At 32.2% G+C, this 19,934-nt stretch overlaps 1 protein-coding gene across 5 annotated transcripts in view; it reads right to left on the reverse strand.

Annotated features, from left to right (window-relative positions):
- Positions 1–19,934, reverse strand: part of LOC106880260 (protocadherin beta-16) — a 107,620-nt gene that overhangs the window by 9,692 nt on the left and 77,994 nt on the right. For all 5 annotated transcript variants that reach the window (XM_014930125.3, XM_052973103.2, XM_052973102.2 and 2 more), the window contains one exon: positions 18,916–19,928. In XM_014930125.3, the coding sequence (XP_014785611.1) occupies positions 19,858–19,928 (71 nt within the window). In that variant the 3' untranslated portion in view covers positions 18,916–19,857. The remainder of the gene's footprint in view (positions 1–18,915; positions 19,929–19,934) is intronic.

Raw genomic sequence — 19,934 nt, forward strand, 5'->3', positions numbered from 1 at the left:
CATCTCTGAAAGTTTCATCCAAATCTATCCAGTGGTTCTTCAGATGTCTTTTCCATGGACAACCTAACATACAAACAAGCACAACTGCAAACAACACCGCCACCTTCACTAAGGCGGAAGTAATAAGAGCAAATCATTAGTCAAGATAAGTGAAAATATTGTCAGTCAAAAAGCATTTCTAAATACAGGGTGTTCATAAATTAACTTTACAATTTCCACACTTTATAGTATTTATTAAAGTTGAGATTTATCAATCAAGTTTGCAACCAATGGAGCCCATGTGGAAGCATTTTAATGTTTCTAATAAAACTTAACTTGTTTGCTTATGTTTTCAATAAACTCTGCTGAGTTATTCACAATTTTCATTTTATTTTTATTTAACTGAATTTTTTCAAACTGTAAAGATAATGTATAGACATCTTGTATCATTGACAGAGTAGTTATTCATAAAAATTGTGACCCACTATGTGTTGTGTGGTTTAATTCTTTATTCGATATATGGGCATTTGTTTTTAACAATCATTGCAAATATTTGTTCAGCTTCATAACAACAAATTATTGTGTCTATATAAATATATGCATTCAAACATGTGTGCATACAAAAGTACATACATAGATACATACAAAAATCCTTATATACATACATCAATACCTATGTACATACATTCACGTGTGTGTGTGTGAATTTATTATCTCAGAATTTGATAGTCTATTCAAAGTTTCACCCTGGGCTGTCAACTTTTGTTATAAAAAATATTTGGATCCACTCTACAAAAATTGAGTTTATATCAGGTAACATTTTTACTACATAAAATATATTTAAACATACTTTACAACTCTTACATTAAGATGTAATGTATGCATGTATGTATGTATGTATGTATTATAGACATGTATGTACCTGTGTGTACATTTAGAAGTATACACAAAATAATGAATCCTCATTCAATAGAAATATTTTATTTGTGCTTATATATACACACATAAATGTGTGTATATATGTGTATGTGTGAGTGTACACACTTATACAAATGCACACAAACATGCATGCACTTGAACACACACACATGTACACACCCATATATTGTCATGAGAATAAAGTTTTGATGTACAATATATTTACAATGGATATCTTGCCCCTTTTATTCCTGTCATTCTTTATTTACTCTTAATTGCTCACCCTCCTATTCGCTGTACACCACTTGCATTTCAAAAAATTGCATTGATTTGATTTGATCAGTCTATATGCAATCTCTCCACCTTTTTATCGTTCTACCACTCTTCCCCACCACTCTTCTAATGCTTTATCTCTCACCTATGTCACTCTTCATTGACACTCTCTCTCTCTCTCTCACTATTACCCTCCTCTATTGATATGCAAGACTCAGTCTTTCTCTATCATCACCTATTTTTATTGCTATCCAAACTGATCATGCTGTTTTCCTAATCAATTTACCAACAACTGGCATATAGCTATCACAGTTTCTCTCACATTACTAGCGTCCCAATTATTCTCTCACTCCTATAACTCTATTTTACACTCATACTCATATTCTCTTCTTTCATCCTTAGTCAACACTCTTCCCATCTTAGTCATGTTTGCTTTGAAAGAATAGAGCCAACATTGAATGCAGAGGATTCTTTGGTTTAGCAATACTTTGATCAGTTTTCTATAAAGATAATGTTTCCCCATGATTATGTCTATAAAATTTACTTTGGGTTGGTTTGTTTGGATATTTATTTTGGAGTTGAAGTCTTTGAAGGTATTTATTAAGATTTTTGTCTTAATTTGCCCTAATTTGTGTCTATCCATGCTTTAGGAAATTGATACACCACCTTTGCAATACACAACACAACAAAATAGGATTCTATAACATAATACACAAGCAGAAACAGAAAGGATTACTGTCCTTGAATGTCTATTGTGTTACTGAATCATCTTTTGAATTCAATGGAAGACAATATATAGACAAATCATTTCAGAAAAACAACCTAAGGAAAACGTGATATGAAAAGTGCTATACAGTTAAAGAGCAAATCCAACCAGTGAAATGGTGTATGAAATGGTAATAACCATAAATCAGTTTTTAACATAAATGATGTTAGACATGAGCTAAAATTATAGCTATAGACAAAAGAATAAACCCTTTCCAGTCCATGTAGGATCAGCTTGAATTCTGAAAGGAGGCAGTTTACACCTGAAGATCACTGTAACCTGAAACTTCAAGTCATGAGAAAAAAATTCCTTTTGAATTAGTGTTGAGTGCTCTCTATCTCTTTCATTGATACACTGTCAATTTGAATGTATGGAACCTGAAAAAATTTTATTAGGTAATAGAAATACCAACAGTATCTTGTTGATATCTGCTTATATTTCTTTATTTATATATTTCTTTGTTTGTTTATGTATTTTCTTTATTGCTGAGTTGAGTCACATTTTCACACAACATCCTTGTCTTTTTTTATATTTTTTTATCTGGCATTTAGTTACAGGCTTTGATATGCCCCGGGCACCTTTAATTAACCCTCATCACTGCATCGGATTTCATTCCTGGCCTACTTTTAAACTGGTTAGCAATAATCATCAACTCAGAGCATTCCACCATCTAATTCTCATCATTTTCCCATTTAACACGACTGCACCTCTTCAAACTTTTCCTTCAATGCAACATTTCATGCATTAAATTCGCAGATATATTTGCCTCTCATCTGAACTTAGACCATCCTTGATTACACATCCAGGAAATCGTACTTATTTCATTTTCATCCAATCACAGAGCTTTCCCTCTAATTTTATTATTGGAATTTTTCTGCTGCGTAGTATGTTACTTCAGCTATCTGACTTGTACAGCCAGCCAGCATCTCAATATATAATTTACAGATTTGTCTTCAACAACATAATAGCTCTCTTTTATTATTTCTTTAAATAACTACCAAAGTATTTTGCTATTCTAAAATATTTTCCCAGTATTTTGTAGAATTTATCTTTTATTTTACCTAAAAATTTCTTTACTTCTGTGTTGCTGTGAAATTCTATAATCTTAGACATAGATGATTGGATCTTCAAGGTGAAAACAAAAAAAAGAAAAAAACTGAGAAAGAAAAAGGAAGAAAGAATAATGATTTTAAACATACAAACAAGACAAGGTCATGGGTTCCAGAGGAAAAGAATTGTCAATTCAATGGCCCTGTGACATTGATTGGAACTTTATTTGTTAAACATTGAAAGATGAAGGGCAAAGTCAACTACTACTGGATTTGAACTTGGAATATAAAGAGCATTTTTCATTAATTGATCTACCATTTCTGCCAAGGCTTCAGTAAAACTATTATAAAAAACATTTGTGTATAGCTGCCTTTCAGAAAAAAAACAAAAACATACTGCATGATTGATCTTATTGATTCAAAGGGGGAAATATCCCTCATGTCCTGGGACAAGAGGATTTAGCCTAATTTTCTCAAAGCCGCCAAAACAATACAAAAGAGCCAATTGTTATTTCTCTCACAAACTGCATTGTAAAGTGAAAATAATCTTTGAATCTTTGACTTAAAAAGCAATCATGGCATAGAAAAGAATGTGTTTATAAATACACAGACATAGATATGCCACACATATCTGCATGTATAGTGAATGCTTGTGTGTGTGTATATATACATACATACATACATACATATATATATATATATATATATATATATATATACACACACACGCATGCACACACACACACACACTCACACACACACACTCGTACACACATTACTTGTTTTAGTTATTAGACTGCAGCCATACTGGGGTATTGCCTTTGAAGAATTTTTTAGTCAAATGAATTGAACCAAGTACTAATTCTTTTGTAAGGCTGGTACTTATTCTATTAGCCTCCTTTGCCTTGCTGCTAAGTTACAGGGATTTAAACATAAGCATACCAGTTGTCAAGTGGTGCTGGGAGATACCCTGTCAAATAACAAGGATAAGTAAAATATATACCAAAGTAAAATAAATATTAGAATCGATATAGTAACTAAAACCCTCAGCAGCTTTGCCTCAGCATAGCCACAGTCAAAAGAATAGCAGAATAAAGATTATCTCCCCTGCAAAGACAAATACTTTTTAAAGTTCCACATGAAATTTGCTGTCATCAGAAAATAGATTTTTGCCAAGGGATTCAGTTTGCTATTTTGCATGGTTTAAAACCTCATCAAGCATTCTGAACCAATGTAAACAAGAAGGTCACAGACATACAGCTAGATGTAGTGAATTCTTTGTTTGGGTTCAAATATTAGGATGTGCTAGACTTAATCAATTATCACCATAATCTGGTATATGTGCACCTTTAGCAGGATGCAGACAGTTGCAAGCACTGAGAGCTTGAAATCTGTGGTTTAGAGGCTGATGTCCAACACCCCTTTCATTAGTTTCAAAAGATCATAGGTACTGACGTTTTGGTTGTGACTGAACCATAACAGAACTTTCCAAAATAAACAAAAAAATAAATATATAAATAAATAAATAAATAAGTAAATTGAGCAAAAAAATAAAGAAATGCAAAAATATAAACCTTTGAGAATATTTTATAAACCTTAAACTATGGTTCTTAAATTTAATCCAGATCTACAAAAACAAAAAAAAAACAGACCTTAATTTTATTCCTTAACCCCTTAGCATTTAAATCAGTCATATAAATCCCAAATATCTTTATCTGTTTAACATTCAAACCAGTCAAATCTGGCCTCTTACACCTACCCTACAGTGTCATTCTAAAAACAAACTTTCACATCATTGAAAGCTCAAAGCTACAAGGTAATAATGCATAATTAATTCAAAGTAACATGAATGAATAATCATTGCATTTGACAGAATAATCTGAATGTTAAAGGGTTGAATGTCCCTCATTTGTTTTATATGTTGTGTCATGCTTAAAATTACAAATATATATCCATGGAAGAAACTGAACCTGTGTTTTATGAGTTTAAGGCCCAATACTTTAACTGTGTTCAATTATCTCTCATATAGTATAATTTAACTGCTTTTTTCTTTGTTTATGAATCTAGACTTCAAAAAATATTTCCATTAAGAAAGACTTTCTGCAATAAAGTGTTGAGAATAATTTAATTGTTGAAAGAAAAGTTAATAATAAACTATTTCTAGCATTATGTAAAAGACAAAAATGTGTAAAAAAAGAAAAAAGTAATAAATCAGAAGAAGAAAGAAAATACTTTGTTATTGACAATTCTGATTATAAATGAATGAATGGATAAGATTTATATTGCATACAAATAGCTTCAAGACAGAAAGACTGGGCTGGTAGCACTGACAAAGTAAATATATTAAATCCCACAAATGAAATATTGGTTTCCTACTTTGCTTCTAGTTGTTGCTTTTTTTTATGGTTTAGTCTGAAGAGGAAGAGCAGACCCTGATACTCTTTTTAGAGCTTTGAGCCTTCCAGATGGAAATTACCCCCAAAATGGAAAATTAGAGGGTAAAAAATAAGATTTTGTAACATTAATGTCTGAAGTGAGAAAACTGCTGGCAAAATTTAAACTAAGTCTCAGGTCTTTTTCTAATAAAATATTTTGTCTAATATACTTTAGATAGGAAAACTTCCTGGGGCAAATATCTAACCTGGATAAAAAACCCACAGCCCAAATTAAAAAATCTTTGGGATGACAAAAAAGGAACAGAAATATTACTGAGCTGTATCTTGTAAAGGTCATTATGCCAATAATAATCATGTGCACTGGTTCCATTTCACTTCTTTTATTATTAAGCTAGTTTAAGGTGGTGAGCTGGTGGAATTTTTATTGCAAATGCTTAGCAGCATTTCGTCTGTCCTTATGTTCAGAGTTCAAATTCTGCAGAAGTCAACTTTGCTTTCCATCTTTTTGGGGTTACTAAAATAAGTACCACTTGAACACTGAGGTTGATGTAACTGACTTACCCCAACCCCTGGACTTGCTCGCCTTGTGCCAAAAATTTGAAACCATTTTTAAGCTGATAATTTAATTAAGCTGACAATCAAAGTTCTTTTGTTGCCATTCACATTGATTTCCTTCAATGGGATAGTACAGGGCTCAGGCCTTTCTCTTTGCGTCAAAACCTGACCACAGAGCCAGCCCTCTGCTAGTTTACTATAGATTTGACAAAACATTTTACTACGCTGGGCAATGCATGGTTATCACATGAAACACAATAATTCCTTGTTCTAGCATCCAAGGTTGTTTTAATAGTATTATAGACCAACCAGACAAAGCAAAGCACTGAGACCTCAACATTTGCAACCACAATATACATAGATCTTTACTGGATCCCCAGGCAACTACCCATAGTTCTTATGCTTTGAGACAGGACTTCTCACATGTAAACCATAGACAATTGATGTACAAAATAAAATGGAAGAAATATTTTTACAGGAACTCAGTTTTATTAATGATTACAAGTTAAAACTAATTCTAGCTTTTTATATTTGTCTTATGTTATAGTAGAAAATACTTGTCAAAGGTACCATGCAGAGGGACTGAATGTAGAATCTTGTGGTTGGAAAGCAAATTTCTCAACCACACAGCCATTCTTGCACCTAATATGTGTGTGTGTGTGTTTACATTTGTTGTTAAATCGAGTATTGTGTTCCACTATGTCTCTAAGTTAACAGTTCAATATCTTTGAAGTTTCATTCCCCGGTAAAACTCCATGTATTTTAAACATTTTCTCCTTATGTTCTATTTAAGGCACAAAAATTGTTCAGGCAAATTTCCCTCCCTTAGTTAAAGACCTGAAAACTGTGCAATCTGACCTCATTTTTGAGGCTTTTTTGTAGTGAAAAAGAGTTGTTGTCCCAAAAACATATTTTATTTGGTAGCTGAAAGATTATTAAATCTTTTTATACCTCATATGTCAAAATTGGCTACTCAGTTTTCGAATCCATAAGGAATATACAGAAACACACACACACACACACACACACACAAACTCTGTCTTAAATATATAGATACCAATATTGTTTATGTAAAATATCGCAATATAGTTGCTTTTTATATTTAGTTTACAAAAGTCTTGTTGTGAACTTGTGTGTTATAACATATCTTGGGAGGGTCATTATGTCAATAAAAAAATAAACACACACTGATTCTATTTAGCTTCTTTTATTATTATTATTATTATTATTATTATTATTAACATTATTGGTGAATTGCTGAACCATATAACCAAATTCTAACTAATTCATTGTTTGATTAAGTATTCAGATTGATTGACCAAATGATTAATCAAACAATTGATTAGTCAATTGGTTAAATGGTTAAACAACCAGATAATGATAATAAAAGACAGGAAATAGAAGCAGTACATGTGTTTATTATTGGCAGAATGACTCTCCTGAGATACAACAAAAGATAGAAATAATATTTTCATATATATATATATATATATATGAACTAAATGAATAACTGTTTCTGACAAAGACCCAAGATCTGAAATTTCATGGGAGTAGGTTAGTCAATTAAATTGATCCAGTATTTGGCAGCACATTATTTTATTGGACCCAGTGGATTAAAATAAAGTGGACCTCAGAACTTGAATTCAGAATGTAAAGAGCTACAACAAATGCTGTAATACGTTTTGTCTATTGCTACCACTTCACCACCCTTGTATACAGTATTAATAATACAATTAAATTATATTGAGAATCAACAATACAATAAGTTGTAATTGAAATAATTTCTAGAATATTGTTATGAGAAAAGGAAGACACATAAATTTAGTCTTGAGGTGAGTCTACTAGTCTGATTCGATTCATAGTTGCAGCTATTTTACTTTGCATTGGTAACATTCAAAAGAACAGCATGAATACCACACAAATTCATTTCCTCTCCCCCTTTCTCACTCTCTCTCTCTCACTTACTCTTTTATAAATCTTCCTAAGAAAGAAATCAATTTAGAGAAGAAATGCTTAATTCCATATTCCACAAATTTCGAATGTAGCTATTAGGCAAAATGTAGCAAGGAATGTAACTTTTTAATGCAAGGGTGGCGGAAGAAATATGACTACATTAAAACAAAAAAAGCAAAATTAAAATTGAAATAAAAATTAAAATGTATTCATTTAAAATTATAAATTGCAAATTGTAAATTGCTAGTATTGTATAAGGGATTGAAACAAAAAAGTTTTCTTCAGGCATTCACAGTCAAAAGGGGTGAAGAAACAACACTTAAGCAGTAAAGAACAACTACACAAACTAAAAAAAGCAAAAAAATCAATCTAGATAATAGTAATGGTTTAAGAGAAGAATTAGTGAAAAATAACAAAAATTCCTCTTCACAAAATGAATGGAAGCATAAAAAATATTTTTGATTCAATAAGAAACCATAAGTATGACACAGTTGTTCATAAAATAGCCTGATTAAGAATTTTCTTTCAATAGAAAATCTAACACAAGTATACCTTCTAAAATAGATGGTGTCATGGAATTACAGAGAAGGAATAGAGGCTTCTAATTTGTTCATTTTCTTTAGAAGGTACATATTTATAAAATATTTAAGTATGTATTTACACACTCATATGTACACTCACATAGACATAAATACAGACATACCTTTATCTATGTGGGTGAAAGACCCTCAGTTATGGCAAAGCAGAGTTTCAGTTTTCAATAAATCAATGAAATATTATGAATACTTTGCTTCATATGCTGAGTATGCCTCCCTTGTTGTTTGTACTCCAAAATCTGAGGGATAATATGTGCATGTGCACGTGTCTATATGTGTGTGTGTGTGTGTGGGTGTGTATGCATGCAGATGTGTATGTAAATGCAGACAAACATACACAATATATCTATACCTATATATAAATATATATATTTACATATATATATGTATATGATGCCAGGCAGTTTGATTCAACTCCACATTACCTAAGGTTTCTTGAGCATACTATATATATGTGCATATATGTGTATCTGTAAGTGTGTATGTATTTGTGTGTCAATGTGAGTGTATGTGCATACATACAATGCTTGCCTAATGGTAGTTCCAATGGGCATGCATAATTTATTTGTCAAAAATATGCACTGGAACTAAGTTACTTCTCTTTCATATAATGTCTACTATTTTTGACACCCAATAATTTTCACAGTTCTCAGGCACTCACACTCTATCAGAACATATTCCAGGTATTTCTCACTATTCATTGCCGTTCTTAAGTACTTCCAGCCTATATTTTGTATCCATGATATTTGCTCTGCCTAACTCTCTTTAATGCATTGTATAAAGCCTTCAGGTTGTGCTTGAGAACATCTTTGTTGTAAAGTGCCTTAAAATTTTCATGACCATATTTCTACTCTAATTACTCTGGTTATGTGTTTCAATTAATTTTGAAAATAATCAAGAATCTTCTTTATTATGCAAATATTTGGAACATAACATCAAAAATGGATTTTAGATGAAATTACAATGGATTGTCTTTATTTGAAGATACTAGTATGAAAACCATACAGCTTTTGAATATTGTATTCATTAGATTTCTCAATGGAATCTTGTATGAAGATTTTTAAAATATACTATAAAACCATAACCAGAAGGTGACTTTTGTATTTTTTACCCTTTTTCATTTAATTCTTGCACAGGGTAGCACATCATGTCCTTAAGCAAGGCACTTCATTTCATGCTGCTCTGTCTGCTCACCTGACAATAAGTTCCAGTAAAAGCAACAAGTGTGATGAATTGAGAGGAAAGTCTTGTACATTAAGTCGACTAGGGTAAAAATCCCCTTTGGTCATGAATGTCCATAGGATTGCACCTAGAAAGTTACCCTCCAAAGCACAAGTTTGGGCAAGGTTGTTTTATGGTAGGCCAGCAGTTGCCTGTACATACCAAACTCCCCTCTCCATGCCACCCATGTTATCCAAGAGAAAAGCAAAGGTCGATACAGCTTGGCACCAAGTGATGTTGCAACTCATTTGTACACCTGAGTGAACTGGAGCAACATGAAATAAAGTGTTTTGCTCAAGGACCCAACACACAGCCTGGTCCTGGAATTGAAAGCACTATCTCGTGATTGTGAGCCACTGAACCATGCACTGTTGAGAAACTTGGTCTAAATACTTGCAACAGAAAGGGTTGCATTAAAGGCACACATAAGCCTGGTGGTGGAACTAAAGTGTGTGATGCTATTACCTTGTTTGTACTAAAAGGGCTAATATCAAAATTTTAACTGACATTTTAAAAAATATGCAGATATATTGAACTGTTTGCAAACTGATATTGTGATAAAATAATTAAATGTCAACGAAAGAATAAACCAATATGATATGAATTGTAGAGTTAATATAGATTGAAACACTGATTTCAGTATCAAATGACAATAAATCTGAGTTGAGAATGTCAGAATATTTGTTTATATCACTAAAGAAATAAATTTAGATGAAAATTAAGAAATTCATCATCATCACTATAGCACATAGAACATATAACAAGAATCTCACAAGCTTATAGTGAAGCCATTTTTCAGTCACTGGACCTGCAAGAAATAGCAGCCAAGGCTCACCCAAATCATAACCAATCAACTTAAAAAAAAACAGAAATTGTACATCAGGTAAGCATCGTCGTCATCGCTATCATTGTAGGTGGTGTCACTGTGGCATTATTGTTGTCATTGTCATTACCGTTGGGCTTCTTTAAGTAGCTGTGCACCAAATCACTCACAAGTCTTTGGCTGGCACTGGGCTATAGTAAAAGACACTTGCACATGCAGTGGTACTGAACCTGAAACCCCATGGCTGGGAAGCAAACTTCATAACCACGGTGCCATATATTATTACCTATATCCCTCTTACTACACAGAACCATTTGACTTTGTTTGCTACCCTTCATTCTTAATACTATCCTTTCTACCCACTTTCACATTGATAACTCTCAACCATATATCATCTCCATCTCTTTCTCTTTCTCTGGTCCTTCTCCTAACTACTGTACCATCGTTAATATTCTGCTGGTCTTCATCTTCCCATTTTTCTGCACTGACAGTCATTTCCTACCTTGCACCAACTCATATATATCGTAGGTCATTTTCCCACTTTTTATACCCCATCCACTACATCCACTCTTCAACCCTAACCCAATTTGTACAGTTTCTATCGGCTCTCCCCTACTTTTCCTGCTTATTAGCCCTCAGCACTTGTTCCTTATTAAATTCATTCCATCACCCATTATCCATTTTTAACCATCTCTTACTCTCCTGTACATTCTTCCAGCCTCTACCCACCTGTACTCCCCGTTCTCTTGTTCCCACTCTCTTTATGCACCCCATCCCCATTATTTTATCTCTTTCAAGCTCTAATCTGATTACTTACACCTTCTCTTCTGTAATATGAGTAGTCAAATAGCTCCTCTAAAGCCGTAACCTATTATGGCTTCTACTTCCATACTTAAGGCTCTCATCTTCAAGTATAAGCTCACTTCCCTTTCTACAGTAGCCCCCATTTATTTGAAGGTCTTGTTAGTGTTGCAAGCTGTCTGGTGATCTCAAAGTGATAGTTTCATGAAGTAAGTACCCAGTATGTGCTGTAAAGTGGTTGGCACTAGAAAGGGCATCCATGCCCAAATAGAAACAGTAGAGCACAATGCAGTCTTGGGACCCACTGGGTTTTGTCAAACTGTGCCAGCATGGAATATGGACTTTGAATGATGACAATGATGATGATGGTGTGTGTGTGTTTGTCTCCTTGTTTTGACATTGTGTGACAGTTGTAGACAAGCGTCATTGATACACAAACAATGTTATTTGTCTCTCATCTTCCATAAAATCATGTCTGGCCATGAGAAAAATTATTTTGCTTGAAAACAGGTGATGGTTGGCGACAGAATGAGCATCTAGCCATAAAAAATATAGCTTGATGAACTGTGTTTCTTCAATGCAAGAATGTAAAAGGGGTTGTGAAAATGATGATGGTAATTACTTAAGATAAACACGCAATGTATATTGAATTAAAGCATTTAGAGTTAGTTTCATAACATTAAGTATATCAAAATAAGAACTGTTCCACATGACTTATTAATATATTAAAGGTATCTTTTCTTCAGGGATTATCTCTTATATGAGCAGGTGTTTTGATACTGTATCTAATTAGACATCTGACCTCTGCTTAGGATAAACACCCTATCTGAGGCCCCTGTAACTGTTTTGGAGGGAAAAAAAATAAACATCAATGAAGTACATTGAATAGCTGCTGTAAGTTGCTGTGGCCTATCTTCTCTTAAACCTACCTGGTCACTCAAACTTATGATTAAAAGGACATTCCATCTGTGGCCACACAAACATTTTATGAATATGAAAGGCTACAGAATCTAAAATGTCTTGTCCTTATTTAAGATGGTTGGGTACAATTTGAGGTCAATGTAAATGTTTTGCTAGCCATTCATGTGACTAAGCAGAGGTTCCTTTGTCATTTTATATACCGTAGGTTAACCTTTATGGCAAACTGGCATACAGCCTTCTCTAAGTATGGATGATTGACACTCCTTAACAAAGACATTATCAAACACATGCTCAATGCCTAATGCATTAAACAGAGCAATGAGTGGTAAAGAAATGAAAAAGAAATTCTGAGAGTGATAATCAAGTATGAGAAATAAACATTTGTTTGAAATGTAACATCCATTTAGTTGTCAGACATTTCATTGTTGTTCTATGACGACTACACGTGAATAAAAGATATTGACAGCTATTGATTTATCCAGCTCTATTATATGGAATATTATATAATTTTGGAAATGAATATGTATATTTTTATTTGATATTATTTTTCCATTAACGACTCCAATACTCGAGTAGTACTTTATTCTATCGACATCAGATGAATGAAAGGTGAGGTTAACTTCTACAGGATTTGAACTTAAAATATAAACATTTGGAACAAATACTGCAAAGAACATTGTCTGACACTTATATGTTTCTGCCATCCACTGACCTTAGTCTATAAATATAATAATGGTTGGTCTGTCCACATTAATCTGTAAGGAGAATAGGGCTGGTTTCCCAGTTTTTCTGGTGTATATATTCCTCCTAGGAATATATACACCAGTCCATTGCAGGGTTACTTATTTTTGCCAGCTGAGTGAACTGGAGCAACATGAAATGAAGTGCTTTTCTCAAGAACACAAGGGATTGCCTGGTCCAGGAATCATGAGTCCAACAACCTCGCCATTAATACATGCACCTTCACATAAATATAATATTGTGTGTTTGTTTGTCCCTACCGCCGCTTGACAAATGGTGTTGGTTAATTTACACCCACCTAATTTAGTGACTAAAATGTAACCAAAACAATAAGTACCAAACTAAAAATTAAGTACTGAGGTTGATTTGTTTGACTAAACTTTTCAAGGCACTGCCATAACATGGTCACAGTCAAATGACTGAAACAAGTAAAGAATGAATGATATCCAGTAGCAAATTGTTACAAAACTGGGAAAATACTGAGAAGCTCTGATGAAAATCTGCTGGGGTTGGCAGTATTTAGAAATCTGTTGTTTTGCAGTCATAATTAATAGCATCCCTTTAATGAATGCATAAAGAGCAAACAAAATATATCCCAATAAAAAAAAACAAGAGAATTACTTTACTATACAAAAGAAAAAGCCAAATACAAAATAAGCACAAAATAAAACAGTAATATAGAACTAATAATGGAATCAGTCACTGTATTATCCACAATTACTCCAAAAATAAAGCTTGATAGAACAAGCTTAATGAAAGATCAGTGTAGAATTGTTTCAATTATTAATAAAGAATATATGAAGCGGTGAATTGCCATTTTTACTCTCATAGACAATATTAAACGGTCAAGAAGACCGTTTGTTTCATTTATATTTTTAGAGATGTAGAATGTATAGCTGAAACTACCCACATCTTTGTTTCAGTAATGGACTTGCAGAGGCAGGCAGATTAAATTGTTTAGTGTTTTGAACTGTGAAATGTGTATATGGACAATTGATTGAATAGCAGCCTAGTAACTAATGGGGTATCAGCGCCTTTATTAATGCTATCTTGTGTTCCGGCTGAATTTATGCAATTTCCTAAGGCAAAGTTTAGTTAGTAGCAAATATATGCAATCAAGAGGTGAAACTAATTACAAGAAGAATGTTTGCTTTTTATTTAAAGTAATAAAAATTTCTATTCAATAATGATTACTTAATTGATAAAATGAATTATTAGTAGGATAACTAAACAAGTTTATCTAAAATTTTTAAAATTGCAAAAGCATTGTTCAGTTTTCTTTTGGATTCATTTTTATCTCATTCTTGCTTTGGTTACTTACTGCTACTCAACCTTTGGCAGCGTGGCTAGGAAGTTTTCTTTGCAACTACATGGTTTCAGGTTCAGTCCCGCTGCGTGGCACCTTAAGGAAGTGGCTTCAGCCATAGCCCTGGGTAGACCAATGCCTTGTGAGTGAATTTAGTAAATGAAAACTGTGTGGAAGCCTGGTATACATGTGAATGCATGTATGCATGTGTTTTTTTGTGCTTGTGCTGTGTTTGTTCCCCAGCTTCTATTTGACAACAAGTGTTGTTTTTTTTACATCCTGTAACTTAGCAGTTCAACAAGAAAGACCTGTAGAATAAGTATCAGATTTAGACAAAATAAATCAGAAGTACCAGGGTCAGTTTGTTTGGCTAAAATCTTCTGAGGTGGTGCCACAGCATGGCCACAGTGCAATGACTAAAACAAGTAAAAGATGAACGACGAAAATACTGTCTCTTATATTGTAATTATTAAATCTAAGACATCGAATTTCATACAAAAGTTATCTTTAATAATAATGTAATTATCTCTTAAAGAAATCTTAAACCATATACCACAAAAAAATCTATTATTACAATAAGTAAAACTGAAAATGCTATCTCACAGCTGAAAACATTAAAACACAATCTTTCAAAAAACTGAGAATGCTAAAATATAATTTGGTAGCAACCTAGACCACTAAAATACTATCTACTAAGATACTGGTTTCAAATTTTGGCACAAGGCCAGCAAATTTCGAGGGAGCAAGTAAGTTGATGACATTGACCCCCAATGCTCAACTGGTATTTATTTCATCAGCCCCAATAGGATGAAAAGCAAAACTGACCTCAGCAGAATTTGAAACTCAGAGCATAAAGGCAGATGAAATGCTGCTAAGCATTTTGCCCTGCCTGCTAACAATTCTGCCAGCTTGCTGCCTTACTGTCTGGTCCCAATGTGCACTACTTTTGGCAAGTGTCTTCTACTATTGCTCTGGGCATACCAATCCCTTGCAAGTGAATTTGGTTGAAGGAAATTGTGTATAAACCTGTCATATATATATATATATATATATATGAGTATGTGCATGTATGTGTGTGTATGTGTGTGTATGTGCCTGTATGTGCGTATGTGTGTCTGCACATGTATGTGTATATGTATGTATGTGCATGTGTGTGTATATCTGTGTATCTTTGTTGTTTGTTATTCCTTCAGCATTGCTGCTTGACAATTGGTGTTAGTTTGTTGACATTCCCATAATGTAATAGTTCAGTAAGTGACTGATTGAATAACTACCAGACTTTAGAAAAATCAAAAGCACTGGGACCGATTTGTTCAACTAAAACCCTTTAAGGTGGTGCTCCAGCATGGCTGCAGTTCAATGACTGAAACATGTAAATATATAAAAGATTGGTGTATATCTACTAAAATAACTTGGTTATCAAGTGCACATTTGATACAGAATGATTACAGAATGATGACAAATGATCTAGAAATTAAGAAATTAATGAGCTACTGTTGAATAAATCTAACAAAAATTAAGAATTTTGTAACAAATCCAAAACAGAAGTAACAATGAAATAAATATTTTACAAATAAGAATTGTAGAATAGCTTGGAAAAAATGTCACTTGTTAGATGTGAAGATGGAGTAAAATGTCAAACATGACAGTCAAAACATGAAACAAAGAATGACACGAAAGGTGGTGCTTTGCTGTAAATGCTTTTGGCCAATCATTATAGAATACAGTGATTGATTTATACAAATGTCACAACTTAAGAAGGAATCAATTGAAATATATTATTTCCTGAAAAACAAAGCCCAAACTGTTTTGAGTGTGAAAGCTAAATTCCATAAACAAGTCACCTTTTTTCTAATCTTCTTGCATAAATATACATAGCAGGCGACCTCTTTGATGCAAAAGTGATATCTCCTTGATCAACCTGTTTAATAACCTTGGTTAGGTTTGATTATGCAGAATGAAGGTACAGAGAAAGTTAATCAAGTAATTAAGAACAGCTTGTTGGGTATTTCTCACATATACACTATATTACAGTCAGGTTGGTTATTGAGGAATATTGTCTACTAAGGAATGTTGTTTTCAACCGCTCTGTGGATGAGTCAGTAATTTTTTAATGATTTATTTGTGAAGAGAGCAACACGAGTTTGATTAGTGAATGAAGTTTTAAATTTGTAAGATTTGCTGGAAAATTATAATTAACCAAGAACAAAATTTAGACAGAATGTTCCTATCAATGTTGCAGTATTTTTGTCCTGCTTAAGTTTTGTTTGCTATTTTTTCTTCTATAAGGTGAGAGATACTGAATTTTAAAATGGTTGTAATATCATCCAAGATTACTCCTGACATGGTTAGGTATTTTTAGAAATTTGAATATACAGTTGCTGAGGCAGCATTCTACAGCAATCATCTAAGCTGGTGATTTTTAAATGGTGTGCTGCTGCATCACACTGGTTCTCTGTAAGAAATCTTATAAAATTAAGGCTTTGGAAAGTCCTATAATAATACTTGAGCATCTTGAAAAATATACCTTTCATTTTATTTTACACATATATTTCCTTTTATTCTTTTAAGTGTTTCAGCTTTAAAGCTGCAGTCATGTTGGGGCACCACCGTTGTATGATTAATAAAATAAAATAATAGGCCTTTTATTTTTCTAAAATTTTAACTTCTATTTTTAAGAAAAATTTTCTATACAAAACATACATGTAAATTTTATTTAATTTCATCTCTAGTATACCACAAATTCAAAATAATTAAAAGCCATTTATATAATCTATTTGCATATTGAAACATGCAGTGTAGCGACCTGACCACCTGTGAAAATATGGCAAAATGAATGTTATGATGAGTGGGACACTTAATGAATATATATATATATATATATTTATATATATATATGTATATATATATATATACAGCTTAATCTCTCAAGCATTTTGTAGTTTCTAAGTCCTGCTCAGCTGTCCTTCTTACCTATCTAATACTTTTTCATGTGTCATTTGCCTCTTCTGCTCACTACAACATGTGTGTAGCTTATTGTGTATGTGTGTGTGTGTATACATATATATGTATATATACACTCATACACATTCATATATAGAATATAAAGAAAGTCAGGAGATATGATATGAATATATTTATTTCACTAGTTGATATCTAAACGATTACAATCATATCATAGCCAACATCATGGAAAAATGATTTATCTTAGTATATAACAAATTATTTTGCATGTCTTCAATAGTGTATACGTTATAAATTATATAGTATTATTGTATATTTTACAAGCTAATACAGAATGAATATAACCATGATATTCTATGAATTTGATGAACTAGCCTTTTATACCGGTGTTAGTTCATAAAATGTACAGTAATACTATGTAATTCATAACATATACACTATTGCAGACATGTAAAATAATTTGTTATACACTAAAATAAATTATTTTTCCATGATATCAGCTGTGATATGAATATAATCATATGGACATCTACTGGTGAAATAAATATATTCATCGCATATCCTCTGACTTTCTTTATATTCTATCTACTCCTAATGAAATAATTATTACTAATTAGATTTACAGGATTTCAACTGCATAGGACTATACATTATACCCCTGTGACTTGGTTTACTATGTGGTTGGCAGCCTGGTTCACTAAAGGAGCTTTTTTGTTAGTACCACCAGATAAAATAAATCCATATATTGTGCATTAAATAAATCCATATATTGTAATATATATATATATATATATATATATATATATAGGAAAATAAAAAATAATAATAATAAGGCAGAATGCTAAACTGAAAGCATAGTTTAATATAGATGTGCATAAGGAGGACTAAAAAGGATTTCTAACCGGCTTTCATTGCATGGCAAATTTTCAAGAAGAGGGGAAATGAAAATAATGTTTTTTACAAAAATATAAAAAATATATAAAAAAATGAATATACCAATGCATTATATTGTCTTTGAGTTTTTAAAGTTCAATGGTAATCCATGTAGATAATTGTTAGATAGATTAGGATGCATGGAATTAAGAATCATGTTGTGTTTAAAAAAGGCTGAGAGTTTATGTGTTAAACAGGAAGTGTGGTGTCAAGACAGGAAGTGTGTGTAAGGGAAGACAATTCTGTGGGTTTTTATTCTTTAGTTTTAGTAAAGAGTAAAAACCCACAAAATTGTCTTCCCTTACACACACTTCCTGTTTAACACATAAACTCTCAGCCTTTTTAAAACACAACACCATTCTTAATTCCATGCATCCTAATCTATCTAACAATTATCTACATGGATTACCATTGAACTTTAAAAACTCAAAGACAATATAATGTATTGGTATATTTATTTTTTTATATATTTTTGTAAAAAACATTATTTTCATTTCCCCTCTTCTTGAAAATTTTCCATGCAATGAAAGCTGGTTAAAAATCCTTTTTAATTCACCTTATGCACATCTATATTAAAATATGCTTTCAGTTTAGCATTCTGCCTTATTATTATTATCTTCTATTTTCCTATTATTTCTCCACGTGCGGTTAACGCAACTCCACCATATATGCATGTATGTGTGCACATATATAATGAAAAAAGGGAAAACACACACTTACCTTCAATTGGCCGGGGAACAGTTATTGAATGCCGCGTGGTTTCTAAATTGATGTAGGTTTGATAGGTTTGGTTATTGTATTCAAAAGTTCGATAGTATGGCAATAACAAGTAAAGATCTGCTATTATTCTTTACAAATATATTGAGTGTGTTGGTGCCTTACAGTGCATTAGTTTTAGATATCAGACTAAGCTCAAGAACCCTCTTCTGTTTCATCTTTTACAATCAGATTTTTTTTTTTAATATATAATTTCAACAAATGCCTTCAAAGGTCTGATATGTATATAATTACAGAATATGTATGTGCTCTTGTTTTTTGGGTTTTTTTTTTCGCTTTTATTTATTCTTTCTTTTTTTTTTGAAGTTTTCGAGATGTACTTCAATTCTTTAGTTTGTTTTTTGTTTTTTTGTTGTTTTTTTTTTTCTTTCTTTAAGTATTGTAAAGAACTTCATCCATGCTGCCTTCAACTTATGAACTCCGTTAAAATAAAAGACGAAAAAATGTTTGTGAACATAAACAAGTATTAGTGTTATGTACAAGTTATATCAAAGGCTATATCACTTTTTTTTCAATTTTTTTTTATAGTTATAGGTATTGTATAAAACATTGTCCTCCATACATTTCAGATTTGATCAGAAAATTACATTTATAAGGCTGGGATAGTACAACATATGTTACAGGGTGAGTGCGTATGATATTTACACTGTATTGTTTGAATGGAATGTATTAATGATATAGTTTGGCATACAGACAGAACAATATTATCAATATAGTAACAAAAAAAATGACAAGCTGGAAATATATATATTCTCAGCTTGTATCATATCTGGAACAGTATACCAATTATTTTTATCAACAACAATTTCATAGTGTTTGGCTTTATTGGGTGTTCTCTTTTAAACTTGTTTTAGGTAGACTCTAAAGCAACTGAATATACATCTTTCATAAAGGTTTGATAACGGTTATAGGTTGTAGATTAGATCTGGGCTTGTTCACCAATGGAGTGCAGGAATCTGAAG

This window comes from Octopus bimaculoides, chromosome 14 (genome assembly GCF_046866305.1).
Source record: "Octopus bimaculoides isolate indiv1 chromosome 14, ASM4686630v1, whole genome shotgun sequence".
In the NCBI taxonomy this organism is placed as follows: Eukaryota; Metazoa; Mollusca; class Cephalopoda; order Octopoda; family Octopodidae; genus Octopus; species Octopus bimaculoides.